The 25,003-nt window shown below is 52.3% G+C and overlaps 7 protein-coding genes across 7 annotated transcripts; 4 read left to right on the forward strand and 3 right to left on the reverse strand.

The window, feature by feature from the left end:
* Positions 1-950: 950 nt before the first annotated feature.
* Positions 951-6,198, forward strand: AA0111_g12208 (hypothetical protein; the record flags this gene model as incomplete). Its single annotated transcript, XM_028646161.1, has 4 exons — positions 951-1,359; positions 1,417-1,540; positions 1,592-1,903; positions 1,962-6,198. The coding sequence occupies 4 exons, from the start codon at positions 951-953 to the stop codon at positions 6,196-6,198; spliced, it is 5,082 nt and encodes a 1,693-aa protein (XP_028500183.1).
* Positions 6,199-7,702: 1,504 nt separating this feature from the next.
* AA0111_g12209 (hypothetical protein) lies at positions 7,703-9,608 on the reverse strand (the record flags this gene model as incomplete). The annotated part of the gene is made up of 2 exons (XM_028646162.1): positions 7,703-9,320; positions 9,370-9,608. The coding sequence occupies 2 exons, from the start codon at positions 9,606-9,608 to the stop codon at positions 7,703-7,705; spliced, it is 1,857 nt and encodes a 618-aa protein (XP_028500184.1).
* A 644-nt stretch (positions 9,609-10,252) lies between these two features.
* On the forward strand, positions 10,253-11,746 carry AA0111_g12210 (Serine/threonine-protein phosphatase; the record flags this gene model as incomplete). The annotated part of the gene is made up of 4 exons (XM_028646164.1): positions 10,253-10,409; positions 10,530-11,022; positions 11,072-11,435; positions 11,489-11,746. The coding sequence occupies 4 exons, from the start codon at positions 10,253-10,255 to the stop codon at positions 11,744-11,746; spliced, it is 1,272 nt and encodes a 423-aa protein (XP_028500182.1).
* Positions 11,747-14,638: 2,892 nt separating this feature from the next.
* AA0111_g12211 (hypothetical protein) lies at positions 14,639-15,529 on the reverse strand (the record flags this gene model as incomplete). Its single annotated transcript, XM_028646165.1, has 1 exon — positions 14,639-15,529. One exon carries the CDS (start codon positions 15,527-15,529, stop codon positions 14,639-14,641), a length of 891 nt encoding a protein of 296 aa, XP_028500201.1.
* Positions 15,530-16,027: 498 nt separating this feature from the next.
* Positions 16,028-16,613, forward strand: AA0111_g12212 (hypothetical protein; the record flags this gene model as incomplete). The annotated part of the gene is made up of 3 exons (XM_028646166.1): positions 16,028-16,065; positions 16,112-16,292; positions 16,347-16,613. 3 exons carry the CDS (start codon positions 16,028-16,030, stop codon positions 16,611-16,613), a joined length of 486 nt encoding a protein of 161 aa, XP_028500203.1.
* A 315-nt stretch (positions 16,614-16,928) lies between these two features.
* AA0111_g12213 (hypothetical protein) lies at positions 16,929-18,419 on the reverse strand (the record flags this gene model as incomplete). The annotated part of the gene is made up of 1 exon (XM_028646167.1): positions 16,929-18,419. The coding sequence occupies one exon, from the start codon at positions 18,417-18,419 to the stop codon at positions 16,929-16,931; it is 1,491 nt and encodes a 496-aa protein (XP_028500202.1).
* A 3,290-nt stretch (positions 18,420-21,709) lies between these two features.
* On the forward strand, positions 21,710-24,961 carry AA0111_g12214 (hypothetical protein; the record flags this gene model as incomplete). Its single annotated transcript, XM_028646168.1, has 1 exon — positions 21,710-24,961. One exon carries the CDS (start codon positions 21,710-21,712, stop codon positions 24,959-24,961), a length of 3,252 nt encoding a protein of 1,083 aa, XP_028500198.1.
* Positions 24,962-25,003: the final 42 nt, after the last annotated feature.

The raw sequence follows: 25,003 nt of genomic DNA on the forward strand, positions 1-25,003 counted from the left end.
ATATGCATCGAGTCGACGAGGCATGTCGCATATTTGAGCACGTAGGGATCATCCTTTACGGGCCGGTCCAAGGCGGCCGTACCGCTTGCTGATACGCTGGTTTCGAGCGCGAAAGTGTGATGATTGTGCGGTAGGCACATGAGCTAGCCAATGAGATTCGCCAACTCGTGTGCCCCTAGGACCCCAGTCTTCCGCATCTTCGTCCCTGTGCCGTTCAGCCCTCTGAGAGGCTACTTTCCAAACCCACGCAGGCACGCCGGCGCGAACCTAACCATTAACATGCGGTGTCACCAACTTGGCTTCCAGGATTGCAGGATGCGTCTGCTTCGTTCGTCGAGTCCCCGAAGGTCCAATGTCGACCTTTCACAGTTGGCGAGCGAATGAGGCTGCTCAACCCCAGCCCGTTGACGCCTTTTCCTGCCGGGTATGCTGCTCGTTGGCTGGACGGCACCAACCGATGCTATTCGTACTATTTCGAGCGAGTATCAGTCGGGCTTTGGAGCTCTAAGCGCCGTTAGTGATAGGCGGGCGTCCACGCGCTTCAACTCACACATCGCCTGCGCAGTTGTCGCTTTTTCTCTACCTTCTCACTGTCTTGCTTGTTCGTCTGTCTCTTCAGCTGCAAGTTGTTGTACCGCCGCATAAGACGAAAAGCGGTACCCAAGTTCTGTTTAACCGCCTCAACTTTGATCCCTGTAGAGACCGGGGCGGGGCCAAAGGGTACCCTCCTCCAGACGCCGTGGAGCTGTCAGCGCATTGCTGTTTAGCGCGCTCTTGCTCTCTGCAGTGAGTTGGATTCCCCTGACGTCTTGCAGTTTCATACTCGCTTTTATGGAAGCTCCTGATTGTACTCCTGTGCTCCCAAATCGCCATTGTCTTCATCGTTATGCGCTTCGCGGGCCCTTGCGGATTTGACCCGACTGACGACCAACCTAGATCCAGCCCTCAACATGTCGACTGGACTAAGACAGCGCGCGAATTCGAACTCGATCAAAAGCAATTCGGTTCGAACCACAGACGTCAAACTCAAACCCCCAACGCCGGGTCAAGATGAATTCGCATTCGAGCCCTGTGCGGCAACCGGCTCCTTCCTGCTCTATGCGCAACGGAATGTGATCCTATGCCTCCACCACGACACTTTGGCAGTAGAGAGACGCTTTGACAGGCACCGGGAAGATGTGTCGTGGATATCAGTCGACACAACAAGCGAACGAGGAGCAGGTCGGTTGGTCGTCTCCTACGACGCCGGCTCGACTGCAATCGTTTGGGATCTGTTCACCGGCGACGAGGTGGCGAGGTTTGCGTCGTACGAGCAAATTAGAGTTGCGACGTGGATGAGGAACGGGAATGTTGCTTTTGGTGAGTGTCAGGGTCGGGCAGTCGCCATTGCCTGTTTCGGTGCTAACATATGCATAGGAAATGCGCAGGGCAACATCATCCTGTTCGAGCCTTCCACCTCTGAACACCTGTCCGCGAGAACCATCTTCGACCCCATCACAGCATTAGCACCAGCTTCAGACTGCAGAACATTTGCCATAGGGTGCGTGCAGAAGAAATGATAACGCATCGGCATCACCACTGACAACTCCAGATACCTCAATGGCTCCATTCTAATTGCCACCCTGCAGCCATCCTTCACCATCCTGCACACCCTCACCACCCCGCGTAACCCATCGCCTATCGCAGGTTTAGCCTGGCATGGCTCTTCATCCAAGCAAAAGTCGGAGATGTTGGCCGCCCAAACATCAGACGGTGACCTCCGGGTATGGAGCGTGCCAAAGGCCCAGCATGGCAGCGATGCCCCTTGCGTGATTCGTGTTCTTAACCAAAAGGAACAGAGAGAACCCGGCCCCTGTTGGTTTGCATGGTCCAAGAATGGTAGAATCGTACAGTACACCGAAGGGTACGTCCCTTGCTTTGTATCCCCGATAGGTCCTTCGTACTGACACGTGACATTACAGTCAAACCTGCGCGTGGGATGTCCGCACCAAGAGAGTGTCCTATGAAACCGTGCCGACAACTGATGGCATCGCTGCCATCTGCAATTACGGCCCTACTGCCACCCTCTTCACCATTGGACGTAATTCCAGTATCCAACAATACGATATTAACCCCAGCAACGGTCCTGCCACAATGGTAGCTAACGTTCAGCATGCACCCGCCAACACCCCCCCATCACCACCCAGCTCTCTCGATGAACAGAAGCAGCAAATGGAGACACCGCTGACTGCTCTCCCATCAAAGTCCAAGACAATCCCGTTGATGCTTGCCGAATCAGAAAGCAGTGCCGATGAAGGTGTTGCCATGTCGCCGCTTCAGAAGATCGCCATGGAGATGGACCAGCTCGAAGAGGAGCGCCGCGATCGCGTTGGGCCCCTCAGTCCCGTGTCAAGTCGAGGCTCTCAAAGCTCTCGATCATCTGGCAGTGGTCGCGCTCCACGCTACCGATATGACAGGCCGTCGCACGGTTCGGCGTCACAGCGGTCGACTAAATCGAAGAGATCAGAAAGCTCGGGTGGCTCTGGTACCATCTTCTCGTCCGGAACATCTTCTATGGCCGGCACTTCAACAAGGGAGAGCGTTTCCATTCGATCCATCTCATCAGCTGCATCCTCGTCTCGGTACGGCTCTTCAGCTTTGCGGAAGGAAGTCCTTAGAAGTCCCGACGAATCCAAGAAGAACCAGCACATGGATCTCTTTCCTTTCACTAAAACCAGGCTTAGTGACGTACCCTTCCGCCCTACAGATCTTGGACCAGAACGTACCCCGGACGATCTTCGACTGAACATGCTCAAGGTTGTGTTCGGGTGGGAACAAGACATTGAGGATTTGGTTCAGGACGAATTGGCACGTCATCCTCCTGGGTCAGCCGCTGCTGTACTTTTGTCAAAGTGGCTCGGCGATCTTGGTGCTGACCTCATGGCTTCTATGGTTGGATCTGAGTCAATGACTTCCTCTGACTGGATGTTGCTGGCTCTGAGCAACATGGGACATGGTTCACAAAAGAAGGTCGGTGAGGCCTTCGTACAGCGTCTTCTGGAGAAGGGCGACATCCATCCTGCCGTCGCAATCTTCCTCGGACTTCGTGAACACAATGATGCTATCGAGGTCTACGTGTCTCGCAAATACTACATGGAGGCCATTCTACTGACCTGCTTGACATTCCCAACTGACTGGCAAAGACAATCCTTCCTGGTCAGGAAATGGGGAGAGCATGCTGTATCACACGGCAAGGCAGAATTGGCAGTGAGGTGTTTCTCATGTATGGGTCTCGAAACTACTGAGCCTTGGTTCTCGCCACGTGCGCAAGATGCAGTTTTCTCTGCGCAGAAGCAGGCGCTCCTTGGCTCCCAGATCAGTCCGCCATTGTCGCCCCCAAGTGGCAGTGTTGGCAGCAGCCGAGTGGCGGCTAGGATGGCCTCGCTCAAGCTCGTCACTGACTTCACTCGCGGTCCCCAGCCTAAACAAATTGTCCGAGAAGAAGACGAGAAGACACCCATGAACGCGGGTGTCACGCCTATCGCTGAGTCAGCTATCAGTCCTGCTGTAGGCCATCACGGCTGGCTTGGCCGTGCTGCCCGCGATCCCTCCCGAGAGCCTTCTTCGGCGCGAACTGCAACACCAGGTTCATACGGTAGAAAACGTTTCCCTTCGCGATCTGATACTGGCCGCAAAGCTACGAACAACGAAGTCCTCGCATCATTGGCCATCCCGGACAGAGGCCACCGTGGTGAGTCGCATCCGAGAACCGCTGTTGACAACATCGGTCGTGAAGCTGAGACGTTGCCATTCTCAACGCGTCGAGCAACAAGTGGCTCCAAAGATTTTGTTCTCTCTGCAACAACGTTCAACCCCGGGCAATCCAGCGACCATCTACCTTCACCAGCAGTAGGGGTGTTCGATGCACTCAAGGAGAAACACAGCGAGTCTCGTGGCAGCTCTCGAAGTCGGAACATTCAAGAGCTCCATCTAGACATGACAGACAATGTAGTCGAAGTCGGCCCGGAAACAGGATATACCAACAGACTTAGCCCACCTCTGACCGGAACAAGCATTAAGAGTGCTAAGGCGCGCAGCATCGACCAATACATCAGCAGCCTAGACGAAGCTAATCACTATGCGCAGAACCGCTCTAACTCGCGAAATGAGGAAAGGCCTGCTTCACGCACAGCGCGCACTCGCAGTCGCAACCGTGAAGAATCGCAGAACCGTGGGCGGTCAGGTATCCGCTACATCCGCCCTGCAAAGCGTTCTCCTTCCTCGCCTGTCCCAATGTCTCCAGAGGATGCGGGTATCTATTCTGTGAACAAGAAGGAAGCAGGGACTAGCACGGAAGACTTCGACGATGAGAGGTTCTATAAGATGAGCGTTGCTTCTCCAGTTGTTACAGAGTCTGTCGCCAGCACCCGCACCACTCGCAGCCGAGCAAGACAAGGAGTAAGCAAGACTAGGTCATCCTCCAAGACGGCTACACGCCGTAATGAGTCTCCGGAAGGAACCACACGCGCTCGAAGCAAAGGCACCAGCCGCGCATCAAGTCGTCGCCCAGCTGAAGGTCGCGGACGAAGCGCTGTTCGGGGCGAAAACTCTCCTGTATCTCCTCAGCCCATGCAACGCGACGACAATGAGGGATTTGTCGACTATGAACCTGTTCGCCCACGGCATCGCAGCGGCAGCCGCAGACCTTCAGGAAGCGGTGCAGACAGTCGCCGAGAAGCCTCTCCAGAGCGCCGTGCGCCACGAGACCGATCAATGAGTCGTAGACCTACGCCGGCTCTAAGGGAATCCAGCCGAACAAGGGGTCACGGACGGGATGCTTCTCCTGAGTCGTTGACTTCAGGACGTTCTGGTGTATCGCGCATGCGTCCTACCACGGCTTCAAGAAAGGCTTTAGCTGCCCGTGAGCTAGAAGAACGCAGACTGTCGTTGGCGCGGCGTCCATCAGCTCCTCTCATCCCTCATCCTGGAGATCTCGCATTCCGACCAATCTCTCACGAGCGGTCGAACACTGATGACATGCTGAACTCAATGTCAATGTATCGTGATCCTATTCAGAGAAGCCAAACAGCAGACCCGGAGATGACTAAGAGATATTCACCTACCAACAGGATGGGCGGTGCAGGACCGACATCGACAACATCTGTACCGATTGGCCTTCCAGCGAACCCCCGCGCCATGCGTCATCCCCGATACATGACCGCCGACCCGAACGAAGAGGATGATATCCCTGCGGTGCCTACCATTCCTGACAATATGCAACACCAACAATCTCAGTCAGGCGAGACTGACGACATTGGGCCTCTCCTTCCTGCAACCACTTTTGGTCAGCCTATCGCGCCTCCCTCACGATCTGTGTCAGCACCTCCGCAAGACATACTCCCATCCAGTTCGTACAACTCGCCTACCTACCCTTCCATAGGCAGACGCCCCTCTCTGGGTGGATCTCGTGGTCATGCTCGACAAAACACGATGCCCGATGTCCTTCCTCAGACCAACTACAAGCGTCACAGCCCGCCTCCAATCACAGCTAGCATCGCTGAGACGATCCACGAAAGCCAGAATCAGGACAACCAAGTCATAGTTATCGACGCAGAAGACCATGGTCGTGCACCGCCTCTACTATCTCAGCTCCAGCACCTAGCAACCCCACCGCCGCCACCTCCACCACCGCTAAACCTCGGCGGTGGCAAAGGCATTGGCATGATCAACATTGCCATTGAGGGCAACAGCCCAGGCGAGAAGCCCTTGGAAGTTTCGCCGACTCAAGCTTCTGCTACTGGATCTCCACACGCTCACCGACGGGGTCGCGGCAGTGTGAGCGAAAACCTCGGTATGACATTCAAGCGCGTAACTGAACGCATGCGTAGCACCAGCCGTGGGCCCCAGCGCGCCAAATCTCCACCAGTCAACCGCGCTGAGCGGTCTCCTTACGAGAGTGTTCCTGAGTTCTCTTTCCCACGTGGACCCAACACGAGATCTCCTCCCGGTGACAACAACATGGGTAACCACCATGAGTCGTACTTCAACCAGATCCCTCCTCCGCCTCCGCCTCCACCGCAGCCTATGGAGCAGGTCATCCCTCCCACTGAGAACGGTCAGCCATTCTATAGGCATCCCAAGGAGTTGAGGGCCAACATGCCCCCCAATACGTTACAAGCTGGCGTATACCAGAGCGGCGAGCACACACCCATGATCTAGGCTCTCGATTTCGAGTAGCCAATTTTTCACACACCATGTACAACTGAGACGGCCTATACATTACGACATCTTCGCATCCTTCTCCACCATCCTTGGCAACATATCCGTTGTTATACTTCAGCACCATTTCATTTAGCATCTTTTTTACTGAGCGTGTTTTTTTTATCGCGTTGCTTTATTTGTTTCTTGTTTCAGAGTACCATTTAGCGGGTCATTGTATCTTGAAACCAAAGATTTGGATCTGGGAAAACTATCTCCACCTGTTCTCCATACGCTTCGCGGCGGACATTGTCGATACCCCTTTTTTGTTCTTGTTCGCGGACGGAACTCGGTTATATAGCTTATCTTTTTTGTGGGTAGTTGATTGAGGCATTTGGGGGTTTTGTTTTGCATCCGCAGGGTAGGGGTATTCGCATCGGGTTGGTTTGAAAGGGGAGGGTAAACCGGGGTAAATGTATCTGACGACGACGACGGAACAGAAAGCAGTTGGTTAGATGGGGGTTAAAAGAGCTGGAAATCTTTCATCTTCAAACGTTAATGTACATGCTTCATGATTGCGCTTCTTCTCTTTCTTGATGCCTGCTACATTGCTGCTGCTGCTGCTGCTGTTGCTATCTTGTGTCTTTTGTGTTCTTTCCATCTCTTGCTACATCCCCTGCACCCTACGGATCCAAAGCGCCCATATCACTGTTCCCCCTGAAATTGCCTACTCTACTCTGAAACGTCATGTCTATTTCCTTTACCATATACCAAAGACAACCGCCTCACGGCACCAAAAGCTCGATTTCCCATGGGAGCTATCAGGCTACCCTGATTGCCTGTTTTCCTTACAACACTCCTTCATGTTACTGGTAAGAGGGCTGGTGTAATGAGGACACGTTTAGTCTAGTCAAATTTGAACTGAATACACTCTCTACTCTATTCTGCGCAACATGTGTGACCTTGTTATAGACCAAGCGCACAGGTTTAGAGTACTCGTAGCACGACGAGTATGGAGCGGAAATACAAAGACAACTTGCCTGCAAGGGTGATTTCAAAGATACTCTATAAGAAGGGGAAACATGACCGAAGGCACGAGTTACCTTACGGTCGGAGACACACAAACGAGCACGTTTTATTGATGAAGAAACCAACCGAGGGAAGTAGATATGCACGTCTCATCTTCATATCTTCTACTACCTCGCTAAGCTTCTATCATGCTAACCTCTTACTACATGCCATTGCCTCATACTCATGTCCATGCAGTAGACGCGCGGTATCACATACTCTCAAGTTATATCACAATGCCTCCCGATTGATCCATCTGTGACGCCATATACATGTCTCGTATGCCGCCGTCTCTGTTGTCGATAGTAGGAAGGCCATGTAAGACGAAGAGTGAGCATAGATATATTGTGGCGTAATCAATGTCGTTGGTACCGCGATACAGGCGGCGATCGTATCCGATGGCTCTGTCGTCAAAGTGCTAATGTTTCAGGTCTGATACACATGACCATCATTCCGTTCACGTAGCAGCGTTAGCATTGGCAACAGGTGCCGGAGCTGAAGCCGACGCTGCAGCAGCAGGTGCATTAGAAGTAGCTTCGCCAGCACCTCCAGCATTCACAGGACCAGCATGTCCTCCTCTAGCACCACCTCTGCCGCCACGTCCGCCCCTCGGTCCAAAGCCTCCCCTTGCACCGCCGCGAGCAGGTCCAGTCGGGGGTCCGTTAAATCTTGGGTTTGGGCCCCTAGCAACTTTTTCTTTACGCTCAAGGACCTGCACAGCGCCTTGAGCAATCTTGATAGGACTGGCAGCCATGGCTTTGTGTAGACCCTCTGGCTCAGCAAAGTCAACGTAGGCGAAGCCCTTGCGCTTGTCGATTTCCACTTTGTCGATGCCGCCACATGTCTTCATGACTTCTTCGATAAGGGGTTCGGTAATGCCTTGGCTGGGGTTGGCGTGCTTGAGGAAGGCTTGCTTGCTTGTAGGAGCAGGCACGGGATTGGCTGGCGCTGCTTTTGAGGCGTTGTTATGTGCTTGCGCAGGTGCAGTCTCGGTCTTGGCGGGAGCGGCGTGCGATTGTGTTGGAGCGGGACTGTTTCGAGCAGCAGCAGGCTCGGTTGGTGGTACCCGCGAGGCAGCTGGGCCTTTGGGAGGGTTTGGTGTTTGAGGCTTCTTGAGAATCTGAGGCGCAGGGGTCTTGAGTGGTGTCTGTGGCTTCACATCGCTGGTAGTGGCCTTGTCACTGGATTTGTCGCCCTGATTGGCCTTGAATGCCCGCCGTTCCGCCCGAGTTGGGCGTTCTTTTCTGCTTGTTTGTGAAGTCTTGTCTGGAGTTGATGCAGCTGGTGGCGCGACAGACGCTTCCTTGGCCTTTTCGTCCACTGCCTTGGTCTCCTTTGCTTGAGCGTTCGCATCGGGCGCAGCTGCACCAACCTCGCGCTTCGTTCCGCGTCGACGGTTGGGAGCAGGCCCTACACCAAGGTCTCGCTGCAACATGGACTTTGCGAGTGCGACGTTGCCGCGCTTGCGCTCTGGTGCCGGACTGGCAGAAGACTTGTCTGCCGTCCCAGCAGTTGCCTTGGAGGACGATGCTTCCTTGTTAAGGATCTTGACAGCCTCTTTGGTCGCTTGAGCCTTGTCAGCCTTGCTCATCCGACGATTCTTGTCATTCGAGTTGAGGGCGTTCTCCTTGCCTGGCTTGGCGAGGATCTTCTTCTCACCACCATCGTCCTTGGCCTCTCCACGCCCTCTGTTGCCCTTTGCGCTCGGTTTATCCCGGTTGGCCTTCTTTTCCCGGAGCGCTTCGATCAGAGGCGTGGTCTTGACCTTCTCCTTTTGGCCTTCATTCTCGGCAGCAGGGGGCTTGGTGATGGGGTTCGTGAGGCTCTCGAGGAAATCCTTGAAATCCTGGTCCTGGTCGATGGTGCCCTGGCGGTTGTCGTTCCTGCGGCGACCCCCAGGCATCTTCGGGTAGGGAGCGTACTCGAGCGTGGGGGGTCCAACGAGGGCGGGGTCCTGCCATGATTTGGTCGCATCGTGGAAAGTGACTGTGCGCACGTGGTCGCCGAGTGCCTTGACATGGTCCTGTTTCGTAACGTGGATGTATACGCGCGCTGGCTTGGACGGTTTGGCGGCACTGAGGTGGTCAACATACTGTCCAAGCAAACAAGTCAGAAGGGACATACTCGGTCGATATCTTGCCTTTCCTGTAGTTGATCCAATCAATCTTGCCAGCACCCAGTTTCCATTCGTCACCCAGGGCCTCAACAAACTCGGCCTTGGTGAGGCCTGGAGGCAATCGCCGACATATCAGCTTCAGGCGGGGCTGAGCAGCCTTTGGGCCGCGGGACGTCTGGGCTTGGGGGTTCTTCTGGAGGAGTGTGACGGGTAGGACGCCGTTGGGATTGGTCTGAGGAGGGGCCATGGAGGGCGCGATTGTTCTTGTGCGGGTTGAGTTTGTATACAGCTAGACGGGTTGCAGCCCTGGTGTTTGAGTTAGTACTGGATGTTGTGAGACACAGTATGCTGTATACCGTAGGTGAATGCAATGTAGCCCTCGGCCGTGTGAATTATCTCAACTGTCGTTGAGTTGGGGCGAGGTGGAGGAGAGAGCGACAGTTGGTTTGGGTGAACATTAGAGATATCAGGCAGGAAGGCAGTACCAAGCGCGGCGACTGTTTTCGATACTCTATGAGACACGGCGATTTTGGCAATGACGCAGCGACAATGGGCGCGCCTTCACGAGGCAGTGGGCAAGGGCAGGCGCGAACGGCAAGCGCCGAGGGGCGGCAGCTGCCCCACCGAAACCCGCACCTCAACTGCACCTCAACCACGACGGCACATGCCCAATCCCCGCCCTCTCTAGCTGCAGACGACATAGCTTCCTCTCACCCACTATCTTTGCTTTTACTGCCAGTCACCTTGACCCATGATACCCTACAGCCGACGCCTCAGCACCGCCATCGTCACACGACCAAGCTCCTTCCCGCCGCCATTGTCGCCCTCCTGCATCTAAACGCACCGCATCGAGCCCTTCTCGTTGACTCTGAGCTCGACGAAGATTGAAACATGGGGAAAGACAGCGACGTTCCACAGCCAGGGCCTGCGCGCCTCGCAAAGGGCGCAGGACCCGATGAATGGCTGGAGCAAGCCAAGCAATGCAAGTACTTGCCCGAGGCAGACATGAAGCGACTATGTGAGATTGTCAAAGAATGTCTTATGGAAGGTATGTGATTCGGAATATCAAGACTGCCATGTCGAAAGGAAGAAGAGAAGGTTAGACGGTGAATAGCGCGTGTCTTGAACCGTACCTGGAACCAAACAGGAGACTAACGCCATCCATCAGAATCCAACATCCAACCCGTAAGAACACCCGTCACGGTATGCGGAGACATCCACGGCCAATTCTATGACCTGCTCGAGCTCTTCCGTGTCGCTGGTGGCATGCCCAACGACTCCCCTGCCGCACCCCTCGCGCCGCCAGTCACATTACCAAGCACAATTAACCCCGCCGATCTCGAGCCTCCCACAAGCATAACAGATCCCAAAGTAAAGCGCAAGATGAAGAGGCGGTTCCAGCGCGACCCTAATTACACCGGGCCTACAAGTCCTCCTGGCGGTGATGGCGATGAAGAAGGCGATGACGATGAGGAGGAGGAACGAGGTCGAAGCAGGAGTGTCCACGACAGGCGGAGTATCGGATCCGCATCCGACGCAGACTCGGCCAAAAACACAGTCGGCGGAAACGGCCAGCAGAATTTCATCTTCTTGGGTGACTTTGTCGACCGAGGATATTTCAGTCTGGAGACTTTCACTCTTCTCATGTGCTTGAAGGCAAAGTATGCATACGAACTCGGAATGGCACATCATAGATACTGACAGCCACAGATTCCCAGACCGCGTCACGCTGGTCCGTGGAAACCACGAATCGCGACAAATCACCCAAGTCTACGGTTTCTACGAGGAGTGCCAAACCAAGTACGGCAACGCCTCAGTATGGAAGGCCTGCTGTCAAGTCTTCGACTTCCTCGCTCTGGCCGCCATCGTCGATGGAAAGGTACTTTGCGTACACGGCGGTCTAAGTCCCGAAATTCGGACATTAGATCAAATCCGCGTCGTAGCCCGCGCCCAGGAGATCCCCCACGAGGGAGCCTTTTGCGATCTTGTGTGGAGTGATCCTGAAGACGTAGACACTTGGGCAGTCTCGCCTAGAGGTGCAGGTTGGTTGTTCGGAGACAAGGTGTCTTCAGAAGTATGCATCCACCACGTTCCTCCCTTCATTCTCCAGCTAACATATTGTTACAGTTTAACCACGTCAACGGTCTCCAGCTCATCGCCCGAGCCCATCAATTAGTCAACGAAGGCTACAAGTACCACTTCAAAGACAAGGACGTTGTGACCGTCTGGTCAGCACCCAACTACTGCTACCGCTGCGGAAACGTCGCTTCCATCATGAACCTGGGCGAGGACCTCAAGCCAGAATTCCAAATCTTCAGTGCTGTTCCAGATCATAAGCGTGCTGTCCCAGCTGGGAGGGGAGGTCGCGGAGAGTACTTCTTGTAAACAGCGTTGTGGTGGTGTTTGCTTGTGGATAGGGAAATGGAAAATAGTCGCTGGTGCACGACGAGACGGGCGGATGTGTGTGTATATGCATTCTTACGATATGATGGAGAAGTGGAGACTTGAATGAATACCCCTGGGAAGATGAACGACCGGAATGGAATGTATATGGATTTTGAACATGGCTTGTACGATATGCGCGTTGATGGAGTCTTGTTGGTAGTAGTAGTATAAACGGTATGAATACGTTTCGCGTGAGTTCTCGTTCTTGCCCAAATTGATGGATTTGTAGGCAGTTCTGCTTCCATTCCATCTTGAAGTCTCCTCAGTGTCCACCATCTTTTCTCGTGACAAGTTCGGCACGTATGTAGTAGGTATCTTGGCAACCGATTGGATGATTGCGCTAAGGGATCAATTTTCGGACGATAATGGAAGAACTTTTCTTCGTTGTGTATAGTCCTGGAAGATACTCTAGGCCGAGCTGTCGTTGGCGTGGGCAGCAGCATATGGCGAACGACTGTACACAACAGTAGAATAGTGCGTGTTTCTCAAAGGATTAATTGATACTCGTGATAATTGTGCGACTATGAGGCAAATCGTGTGGACGAATCCTATTTCTCTTCATTGTAGTTTCAATAGAAATAGAAGCTGGTGAGCGGTAGAGAAAACGGACCCCGTGGTCTCGGCCATATCTGTATTGTGCAGGTGATTTACCACCATTATGACCAGTGAGGGACAGTGAATGTGTCGTCTTGTCCGACCAACTCCCGATTAGGCTGGTGCATTCCAACGCTGACTCCCGACAGAAACAACCGAGGATATGAGTTCATCTTTAGCGTGTGCTACTGCCCGTGGCCCGGGACAGTTTTGAAGAAAGAAACCCACCCGGATAGTATCCTTAACCATGTAGAGCTCAACCGAGTCTTTCATAAGATCCAGCTGAGGCGATTTCTTTAGGAGGTTTTCCCATGAAATTCCTTCTATCCGCGTTTTGCCTCCGAACAACAGATCCCTAACTCGAACAGCGTCGCTCGACCGGAAGACATGCAGCTTGCGCTCAATACGTCTGATAATAACAACTATCTCCTCTAGGTATCCGTAGGCCCATAGAGAAAACTCTACTGCTAGCACCATAGAATAATTGGTAAAGAAATTATGTGCGGCAAGGAAACAGCTATCGACATGATCCCAGTATACTAATGGTACGGCAGAGATCATGTCTAAACGGCTTTGCTCGGGAATGTGAAGACTAAATCTGCGACTGAGGCTGAGAGCATGACGCATTCCGCTGTCGTCTACGTTCGTGGCAATATAAACCATCTCTTGATCTTCTTGGATTATGTCGTCGATTGTTCTGGAGTTTGTAAAGGGGATGCGGCCAAGGCGGCAATATGAACTTGGTCCTAGCTTTCGAAGAAAGATGCCTATAGAAGTTAGACTATAGCGCATAAAGAGCACATATTGTCTCGAAGGCGGGTTGCCATCAATCCTGCATAGGCCGGATCCCAGTACAAAGCCGTCTTTGAGGAAAAGGCCTCTGTTTGTGAGGGAGAATTCGGGGTTGCCATTATTTTACCGGCTAACCGTGACATCTGTAGTGTTTGCAAATTGTCCTGGTGACTTCGCGAGAATTCCGACATATGTTGGAACATTGGCAGAATTTCCCAAATCAGGGTCCCACATAAATATGGTAAGGTCGTTACTGCGCTTGATAATTTCTTCTTGTAAACGTCGAAACGCCTTTTCTCCTTCACCATAGATTAAAGGCATATTAACATCAAATATACCAAGGAGGCAGTATGCCAGGTCCTCTTTTCGTTTCGTTTGTCGATTTGACGCCCATGACATCCGTTCAGCAATAGTCGCTCTCAAAATGTCCGTTTTGTTCAGTAGAATATCCGTAGGTATACGAGTGAGCTCGGAAATGGCCTCAGCATGATCGGACTTAGTGCCTACGTGTACCCAAGCGTTATCGAAGATTTCCACGCGCTTTGGCGCAAGCAGCTCTTGTAGTGTCCAGCCTCTGGTGAACCAGCGGCATTTCGATAATCTATCCCCCGGCGTAACATCAAGCGCAGTATCTTCGACGAGGTCTTCGAGTACAACATAACAGACAACTGCTTTTCTATACCATTGAAACATGGAGTTGATCGACTCTGTCAACTCAGCGCTGCTTGATTTGTCAACTGCAGCACGTATCCAACCGGTTAGTAAATGTTGACACAGCAATCTCTGCTCAATCGACCTTTTACCAGGAATCATACTCACTACTCGGAGTTAGTGTGGAAGGCCAAGTCAGGGTCCAGAAGTTCGAACCTGCAGCATGTATCAACCCAGAAATGTTTCAGTTTATCCGAGGCAGCCTGCCTTGCACAGAATGCGATCTTGCCACGACCCCGCTTCTGTATACCGGTTCCCTCAGTGAGATCACGATAGCTAACTTCCTCGTTATCAGGACCCCAGGTGTGTGAGAGTATAGCGTATGGTGGGGTGTCATCCTCGAAGAATTCCACCAGGCTGAGGTTGCCATCGTCTTGAATGTGCAAGAGGCGCATCGAACCTCTTGGTACATGTATGGATAGCAAGGAGAACGACCATCAGTCAAGTATGTAGTGAATGATCATAGATTGAGGAACTAGTAGGAACGCTGCAATTTCGCGCAAGACGTAAAGTGAGAAACACGAGACAATTTAAGCGCTTGGGTCAAGGGCGGGGCATGAACGCCCAAGGCTGAGTCCATGATCACGTGGCGAATGACGCTGATCCTGGAAAGTTCTGGGATATGCAAAGCGAAAATGCGAATCATTAAATCTAGTTCTCTTGATCAAAGTAACAATCAGGGCTGCGCCGTGCATCTACGAGCCTTTGTAGCCGCGCAGCAATATCCAATGTCCCTTAAAGCTCGCTTTTCCATGAGTGATCCTCCGGTAAACCCAATTGCCTCCGCTGCGCATTCAAAATATGCTGCAAGAACACTGGCTTAATGCTCAACACACCAACAAGACTCAACAACAACATCAATACAACGCCCAAGCCCACACCTAGGGCAACAGCATCCTGCTGCCTGCTCACTTTCCTAAACCACGCCTTGGTGTCCTCCAACGCGATATTCTCATCGTGAGATCTTCGCGCACTCATCATGCCCGGCAGCCCATCAAGCGATCGATGATTGTACTGTTTCTGGTAATCGGCGAGTTCTTGCTTCTCCAGCGTCTTGCGCGCCCAATTATCCATGGTGTCACGCTGCTTGAAACCGTTCTCTTCTTCCTTGTCATGGTCGTGGTCTACATAGGTGATAGCGTCACCTGCTGCTTCCTCCGTGTCCGCGGGCTTGCCGCCTGCGAGCTGAGGCACGCCGAATCCGCAGCTGGTCTGGACTTTTTGGATCTTTAACACGATAATGGCACGCGCACCGGTGATGTCGACCGATTCGCCATTCTCTGCTGCCATCTTTGCGCGCAATTGGCCATAGTACGGATCCCATTTTTCGACTACACGTCCTTTGCAGAACAGACGCATAATCTGGGGAGAGGGACCAAAGGAGGAGAACATTACGGTGACACGGCCATTTTCGTAGACGTGGGAGATGGTTTCACAGCCGCTGCCGGTTGCGTCTAGGTAGGCGACGGTCTTCGGGCCGAGGACAGAAAAGGTTCTTGATGGGTGGCCTTTGGGTGAGATGTTGATGTGTTCTCCGGCCCAGGGAGCACTGGCGACGAAGAACAGAGATTGGCGGGAGATGAAGGCGATGTGGTCCTCGGTGAGAGAAGGGTAGAATTTGACCATGTTGAAAGAACTGGGTATGAAAGCAAGTAGCGGTCAAGGTTGAAACTCTTCGTCTTTGGAATGCGATATGAAAGGAAGTAACCAGCGAAAGTCTTGCTTTAGATGAACCGATATGTGTAGGAAAGATCGACGCAAGTAAAAGAATTTGTTTGGAATCTGCGTCGGATAGTCCTCTCGTTGGGGACAAGGAGACTGAAGGTTTAGGGTCGGATTTCGATAATGAATAGGTGGACGAGTATGATGACAATAGTTACAAACAAAACCTCAGTAAGATGAGAAATATGCGAGTCCGGTAATATATCAGTTGTGTATGTTTGCAGATAAGCAAATGCGGTATTAAGATTTGGACTGCAAGAAAGCTGCAATGCACGGTAACGCCGCCTTGCCCCATCAGTATTAGCTCAAAGGCAGCTGGAAGGCTAGTGGGGGCGGGGCGCATCGTCCAGAGACGCAGCGGGTTGCGACACAAGCTTTGTAACGCCTATAGCAATTCTCAACATGGTGCTCGCACTAGCATTGAAGGCCGAATTGAACGGGTGAGTGTCTTGTACCCCCTTTCAGGACTTGGTTAATAGCGATTAGAGTCACCGACCTCCGCCCAAACGACACGGAAGACGCGCCCTTTTTCTACACTTTCAAAGTCCAATGCACGTCATGTCGCGAAGTACACCCCAACCCCGTGTCGGTAAATCGCTTCGAGATGAACGAGCAAAGCGGCAGCAAGGGTGAAGCCAACTTTGTCTGGAGGTGCAAGAACTGTAAGGTCTTTCTGCCCTACACCCTCTTCTCCACGTCCAACCGCTGACATGGCCTGTAGAGAGAACACTCAGCGAACATCAAGGCCGCACCCGCATCCTATCCACAAAGCGACCCGCCCAAGAAGATCAATATCCTCGAGTTTGACTGCAGAGGCCTGGAATTTGTCGAATTCAAGGCTGAGGGAGAGTTCCTTGCGACGGGCATAGAATCTGGCACCAAGTTCTCGGGCATCGAGCTGCCTGATGGCGAATGGTACGACTACGACGAGAAGGCTGGCGAGGAAGTCAGCATCACAAATGTCGAGTGGGAGATACGTCGCGCATAGCATGTGCCCAGTAGTGTAAGATGAAGGAACATGCCACGAGACTTCAAGAAGGGCACAGTATGTGTTACCTGAGCGAGCTCATGCATGAAGCGCATGAGAAGGAGAGAGGACATGGGAAGTCACCATGACGAGACGTTATCCAAGTGTGCATATGCACATGTGAGGTGAAGAGGATGCGAGTGCTGATCACATACATAAATGGACACATTCGTCAAGACAGACTTCTACCAGTACCACTAATCCAACATGATCCGCAGCTCAATTCATACTCTGATAACTCCAGCGAAACCTCCGTTTCTATACGAGTACCCAGGCTCAAGGCTTCCAGCCTCCCGTTCTCGACCTGAACAAACCCCTCGGATCAACCTCATCCGCGACCCTCTTCGCCAACGCGCGACTCTCAGGCCTCAGTCTTCCAAAGTAGTCCTGCCGAAAGAATCCATAGTTCATAAAGATCGGCAAATATGCTTGCGGCAACTTGTCCTCTGCTTGCCACGCCAAAACTCTGTCTCTCACACCCGAATAGGTAGCTTCCATTGTATCGGCCATCTGCTCATATAGTGACTGCGGTGTGAACGCATAATTCATCTCGATGATGATGCGGTCTACATCTGCATCGGCATCGATCAGGTCGGGGCTGAGTTCTCTTGCCTTTTGCGCAATCTTCTTGGGAAAAGGCTGCCATGCGATGGACGCCACGATACCAGGTACGAGAAGTGTGGTGCCGGACACGTTTCTCCAGTGATCATGCAGACCCTCCATGACCTCGACGGCGTTCGCACCAGACGGCAAGGGGATTGTCTCTGTGGCGATGTCTACAACGTTGCCTTTGATCACGACCCAGTTACTCAGTGCCATGAGATCGGCGTAGGTGCGTGTTCGTGTAGTATCGAGAAGAGGATTGACATCGGTAAAGTTCTTGAATAACCCAGCTGGAGGCGTCGGACCATCGTAGAAGAGAAAGATGATCCACGAGTCGACTATGTTGATATTGGCTCGCTCTGCTGTTACTATCACAGCAGCCTTTTCGTCCTCGTTGTACTCTGTCCAATCGCGAACGGCCTGCAGGAGCTGCTTGTCCTTCTTTGGCGTGCGCAGGTATACCAGGTTGCCACCCCAGATGTCGCCCTGTCGATGAGCTTGCAGCTTGTAATTTGTTACTACACCAAAATTGTTACCGCCTCCCTTTAGAGCGACAAAAAGGTCGGGATGGTTGTCGTTCCTGATGTGACCGATTGTGCCATTGGCGAAGACCATCTCGTACTCGAGCACGCTTGAAGCAGCCCATCCATACTGCGTCGACATGTAGCTGAGTCCGCCGCCGAGCACTAGCCCACCAACTCCAGTGTTTCCAATGCGACCACCGACAAAGGTCCACCCTGTGCCTTGCAGTTTGGAAGCGATGCCGTCGAGCCGATTACCAGGACCTACGTCGACGATACCCGTGCTGCGATCGAGCTTGGCCTGATCGAAGTGCTCCATAGCGATGAGTGGGCCTCCAGCCACACTGCTCCATCCATTGTTGGGGTTGTGGCCTCCGGATTTGACGGCAAAAGGTTCGGTGGTGTTGGCGAGGATTCGTACCACCGTTGAAACTTCTTCTACTGTTTTTGGGAAGATGATGCATGATGGGAGGAGGGCAGAGCATGAAGTTGACCAGTACTGAGTTTGCTCTTCGATATAGGCCAAGTTTAGAGCATAGGTGACGTTGATATAACCCAGAGAAGCAACAGATGAACAAGTATCGCCATAGGCCAAAGATGAAAGTAGCAATGTAGCGATGAGATGAACAATTAAGCGCAACATGGTGGACCGAAGACGAATGGCTTGATCGTGATATCCTTAGTATCATCGTGAATTGCCGTTCCATTTATACCCGTCACCAAGGTGATACAGCTGTCGATGACGTCGTGCGGAATACCTTGGAGATGGAGAATCTGATGTGCTTCAAGTCGTGCCTATGCGTGAAACCACGACCAGGTAAGCACCATGTCCAAGAAATGTCCGGTGGGATATGTCAAGCTGTATGAACGACGATCATAACCATAGCTGTCATACCAAGAGCTTTTCAAGATAGTCAGCAACATCGCTTGCTCAAAGAGGCAATGGAATTGGGACCAAATGCTTGCATTGTACTACGTTCAAAGCGGGGTATCGCAACAGATATGTTGAGTTGAAATCTCGTCCTTCTAGGCATGGTCTCTTCCTTTTCTTGTGTTTCATTCGTGTATTTTCAAAATGGTCATTACCCGTGATTGGCGCATCTTTCTTTGCCCCCTGATGGACTTCTCGAGTCAAGCAAGAGCATCTGCAACTCCGCTTACACAGGAGGTTCGAATTGCCGATGCCGGCTGCAGTTGGTAGCCTTGATCGAGGATTTGCAACGGGATCTGGAAGACTCCAAGAATCATCGAACCGACCGAGGAGTATGGAGGGTCGCGTGTCAATAGTTGTTTTCTTGGTCCTCGTTCTCGTAATGTTGTTGTATAGGCTGAATACGTGCAAGCTCGCTTCGCTGCAGGCTGTCACACCCAGAAGGCATACCCGCTGCGGCTGCAGCGCTCAATACGAGATTTAGAGTATTACGAAATCAACTCCAGGACCTGCATTCATTAGCGTAGAATAGACTGTCCAAAAGCGGAGCACTTATGAAAAAAGAGTTTGACCATCCCGAAGGACGGTCAGGAAACCACCCACAGCAACTCCATACTACGCCCTCCCGTTTTCGCACCAATGACACCATAAAAGCCCACGCCGGTAAACAGGCGACGATGCATCCAAGACTATGGCCAAGAGAGCATTGCGAAGAAGGGTGGAGATATGACCGCGAAGTCTAGCTGGATGGAGGAACGAAATACCTGCAGAAACTTGTCGCAGAAGATGACGACAGACAGGTCTAGACCTTGAGCCTCACTCTAGAGAGGTCCTGTCTCCATCTACTGGTTCGAGAAATATTGCATTGTGGCATTCAGTGTCCACCAGCGTCCTGTCATCAGTCCTCCTATCTTTCCTGCGAAGCACTCTTTTCGTATGGTCAAGCCTGAGAAAGCAGATCGATGTAGCCGAGTTTGTGGGTCTTGTGAATGTCATTGGGTTTCCACAGAAGGCGTCGTCGCATCTCCAACGATAACAGTTCCTCTCATCGTCGCAAGATCTTCTTTTCCGTGTTCCAAGCTGCTTCAGCAACAAGGTCCTAGTCAGTTTCGCACAGCAGCCACGCAACACTGACCATTGGACGCATTCATCGTTGGGTGTCAAGCCAAGATGCTTCTCTCTGATTGTGGTAGCATGAATTCCTGAGACTAGTCTTTGTTTCCTCTTCGCTTCCATCGGGAACGAATGGCATGATGATACGGACAAAGGACATCCTCAAAAGCCGCATGGTCGATCGCAACAGCGAGAGAACTGTTCGGTCGGATGGGTAGACGCTCGTCAACTCACACGTAGGCTGAACATACGTGTTGACAATTAACGCGACTGGTCAGATATCACTCTAGAGAGACGAGTGCCGAATAAATAAAACGTGCACCGGCTTCGAAACGCAGCAGAAAACGGCAGTGGTTGGAGATCTGATCAGGACTTTCGTCCTTGTGGGTAAGATGCACGGATAATCCGTCGCCGTGTACTAGTCGAGCTCGAAACGATTGTCGCACAGTGCGAACGCCACGTACTTGATCCAGCGCATGTAGACCCAACAGAATATTCGTGCGCGAAACTTCAAGACATCAGATCCGGAGCGTGACGGTCCGCCAAATTTGACAATACCAACCTGCGGCGTATTGAGACTTCGCTGGGCTTTCTGTCGTGTGTTCCACGAGACTGCCTTTCCGACGAGTGGATCTCACGCCAGCCGAGACCGAACAGGTTGGTACGTCTGAGTGTTAGGCTCGACCGGTGCCGAGACCGCGCTCTTCTTCTGCCTGGTTGTTGTGCGTACGGTGTCTGCTGAATACATGTGATCGTTGGCATCAAGTCTTGCAGCTCCCGTACGACCCTCGGAAACGAGAGATAGTGTTTCGGCGCGATGATTGAACACAAAGTCGACCCCCACGAGGGGCGACCGGCATCTTACATCTGAGCTCTCCTCTTCGCGTTATCGCATTTGTTGTGAAGCTATCTTTCGTGACCAGAGTCTGTTGTACAGATGAGATGCCGACGTGGTCCTCGTAGGAGGACTTTAATACCCCGACAGGCACATGTCATCTCAATTTGAGCTCTCGCTCCCGTACCTCGAGCCTCCCTTTTGCACACAAGCAAGACGGTCCACGTGAGCAGACCTATATGCAGAGGCTAATCGGGAGGTCGGCGACATGACCGCGATGCTATCCATTGTGCTAAAAGCACATCGGACACCAAAAGATGATTAGGGTTAAGATCCGAGCCTGCCCTCCTCACACACAACCCTCGTGTTGCCACTGAGGCGCACAAGCCGGCATACAAACGACCCATCGAGTCCATACCAAGAGGCTCGGGTGTGTGCCAACCGTACAAGTGCGTGAGGCGCGGACGAATCGCATTCCAGATGGAAGGCAGACATCGGTGACTGTGGGGGAATTGACATGCGAGGTGCTTGCAAGCAAGCGAGAGAAGAAGATGTGTCCAAGGAGAGCGTCACGCGACTGTCCCGCCGCAATTGACATTGTCAGAAGATGTTGAAGACACATGTATGGCCACGGATCCAATCGAGTTACGATGAGAAGTAGTATAGTTTGGATAGAGATCAACGTCGTGTAGCGCTGGGTGCGCTGGGGTGGTTGTTGGATTCTTGTCCGTCAGCGCCGGCGAGATGGCGCGTTGCCTCACGCCAAGAGATTCGCGTCGTTCACGCGTCAAATTGACGTTAGCACGTGCGACCCATCCTACCCTTACTAATCAACAATATCCACCTCCATCTGCCCATAGCCATCGTATCTTCTCGCCTGATCGACGAAGAGGAAAATTAAAATCTTGGAAGATACGTTGATACCTTATAAGCTGCCCGAGTGGAGTCAACTACATTTAACACAGGTGGTCCCAAAGGTCGGGCGGACCATTCGCATTCACACTCACAGCCTCGCCAGCACATACAAGAAGTCATCGCGAAACAACTGAGCACGATGGGAGCGGTTGAAGATGCAGTTGATGCGGCGGCTAACTTTATCGGCCCTTTCGTGGACAAAAACCGCAAGTACAGTGCCGACGTTCCTACTGATACTCTTGTCGAACAAGCGCTTGTTCATCTCCAGGCCATCAATACTGCAGACTTAGCCGCGGATCCTAATGCCCCCTACGATGCATCGCTCGCTGGTGTTGTTTATGGTCTCGTGGACCTCATTACAATCCTCGCTGTCATTCCACGTTTGTCTGCTGGTGTTGCATTCAGCCAACGACCAAGATCAGTTCTGACCGCTGTAATCTTCACACCACCAAATCACAATTTGGATGCATTGGCAACTGTAATCGAGGTTCTGTTGCCTATGCTGGAGCAAAAGGGCTCTGGTGTGCAACCGCTAGTGTCCCAGAGGATCCTTCCGGACATCATCTCTGCACTCGTCGAGCTGTCTTACTCTCCTGCTTCGTCCGAGGAAGTAAAGTCCAAGTATTCAGTAGTATACGAAAAGATCATGAAGGATACTCCGACTTCTCGACTGCTCCCAATCTTGACTACGTTTCTCCAGCAGCCTCTTCCTGATTGGCTAAAACCTGCCATCGCCTCGGAACTGTCTTCTATTCCTCTGCGAACACAAGGCGTTCGTCACACCATCGAGTTTCTCTCACTCTCCTACTTGTCAAAGAATTCACACGTACCTCAGGGCGCATCTGGGCCGCAATCGCAGATACCCATTCCCCTAGAAGCTGTTTCGCAAGCTTCAAAACTTCTCGTCTTGCCACCGTCTGGAATCAGCCAGGATCAATGGCTAACAAAGCTTTCACCTCAACTGCTACATCTTCTAGATGGTAATGAGGGTAAGGAACTTAGTCGGGCAGCTGGACAGATTATTGCTGGTGGAATCCTAAGTAAGAAGACAACTGGTGCTCCGGGAACTGTGGGATGGGACACGTTTGCAAAGCCTTTGTTCCAAGCAATCTACCCCAAGAATGTCAGCGCATCAGGATCCTTGCAACATGACACTGGCCATACCATAATACAGGAGAGCAACCTCAAGACAGCATTGAGACGAATCAAGACGATCTTGTCATCATACTCTCATGGCGGACTGATTAGACGTCTCATCCATCCTATTATCCTCCCACTTTGGGCCTTACTCAACTATGCCAAAGACCGCCCCTCGCTAGACAAAGAATGGAGTATGCTTCCTAGTCTCATATTGTCGCGGTACATGGAGATTGCCTGCGATACAAAACAAATTGACAATATCGCAACCAACCTTTTTTGGGATGGCGACAATGCCTGGACGTTTGGGCCTGGGTCTCAAGGCGGCGTCGAGATTCGCACTCGTTCGAAAGACAAGACTAGAGGGATAGATGCTATAGGCAGCATCTTTGGACGGATTAGTGACCTAGATAATAGAGTCACCGTTCTCGTCACGCTCCTTACCGAAGCCAATGTTCCCGATGACGCAGCTGGCTCCATCTTCGTGAACGCTACCAAGCGGTGGCTGGTACCAGAGAAGCCCATGACGAAATCGCTCACAGACGACGACTCTGACACCGATCCGTTATCGGCGCTTATTGACGCAAAGCTGTCGGAAGCTCTGGCGCATCGTTTCCAAGAGAATTTTGCCAGAAGTCCACAGCATGTCATCGACCTTATGGCACAACTGATAACAAGTCATGTGAGCGGGCACAAAGCACGAAAGGAGAAGTCAGTCAAGCTGCGTGCATCCAAGAGAGCGATGCTGAACAATATCGTACCGGAACGTGGTACGATGAAAGATCAGGAAGAAGGTGAGGCTATGGATGACGACTTGGCGACTTTTGCATTAAGCATCCTGAACACGCTACTGGCATCGCCAGAACTAAAGAGAACGCCCGCAGTGATGGAAACCGTAAATGCACTTCTCCCTTCGCTAGCCTATCTTTCGCAGCCACAGTCGCAGGCCCAGCCGCCCATATCGTCTACGATAAGCAACTCCGCCGCCACGACTCTCCATCTCATCGCTCCCACTCCTACAGCCCCATCTCCAGCAGTAAACCCAACGACTGATCCACTAGCCGGGCACCGCGATACCTTGAAAACATGCCTTGCCGAGCTACAATCACCCGACCCTCCAAATCGCACGTGGGCTTTGAACACGGTGCACAAGCTTCTCAAGAACCCGGCTGCGTTTCCCGCCCTCGACATACCGTCTCTTACACATACGCTCCTTTCGGCTTCACTAGCAGATCCAGAGTCCTACGTCCACTTGGCCGCAATACCCGTTCTCGTTACCTTGGCGATACGCGCTCCCAAACCTGTAGTCGGCATACTAGTCGATGCTTTTATCGACATTGACGAGCGATCGCTAAAGCTAGCGCGAGGTAAGCAGACAGAGGAAAAGGAACGAGAGCTCAGGTACGCCTTGGATTTCAGACTGCGTGTCGGAGAAGTTCTCAGCACATTTGTCAGTAGCGGCGACGACTTCTGGAACGCACGCGAAGATAGTGGACTGCGGTTTCGATGCGCAAAGCAAGTCGCCGAAGCTTGCCTTTCGCTGGCGAGTCGGCGGGGTCAACGCAACCAAACGCTCTCGGCACGAACCGAAGTTGCGGAAGATGAGAGGATGCTCAGAGAGGAAGGCGAGGCTGCTTGGGGTGGACCGATACCCAACATTCTTGAGCCTGAGGGCGCGGACCCGCAGGAACAAGCAGAGTATGAGGCGCTGCAGAAGATTGTGAGTGGATGGGAAGACACGGGGATTGAGGAGGATGTTCGCATCCGTGCTTCTGGTCTCAGTGTGCTGTCTGCTGTTCTGGAGCATCGAATGGATGTTTTGCGACAGCCTATGATCGATGCGACTCTGCAGATGGTGCTATTGATTCTTGCCATGGAAAAGGAAGAAGCTAAAGCTCTGTTGCGGCGCTCGGCTGTGCTTGTCATCATGGGCTTGCTACGTGGCGTTGATGCGGAGATAGAGAGTGGGCGGGAAGGCACGGTCGGTCTGAATCTGAAGCAGCAAGAAGAGGTGGAGCGAGTAGTGAAATGGGTACGGGATGAAGATGCAGACGAGCTCGTAAGAGACCATGCAGCAGGTATCGTAGAGGGTTTGGAAACGATGAGGCTCAAGCAGCTGTACAAGATCAGAGACGAAGGTCTCAGACTAGGACCTGACCTTGGGCTGGAGGGAAACCTCCGCGGACTCAATGTCCAGCCTCGAGCTGACAATGAAGAAGGCAAAAAGAAGATGATCATAGAAGAGATAGAGTGATCGGGGGCGGCTTGAATAGTTGATAACATTGTAGCGCCTCAC

The sequence above is a fragment of the Alternaria arborescens genome (assembly GCF_004154835.1).
Source record: "Alternaria arborescens strain FERA 675 chromosome Unknown contig_70, whole genome shotgun sequence".
Taxonomy (NCBI): Eukaryota; Fungi; Ascomycota; class Dothideomycetes; order Pleosporales; family Pleosporaceae; genus Alternaria; species Alternaria arborescens.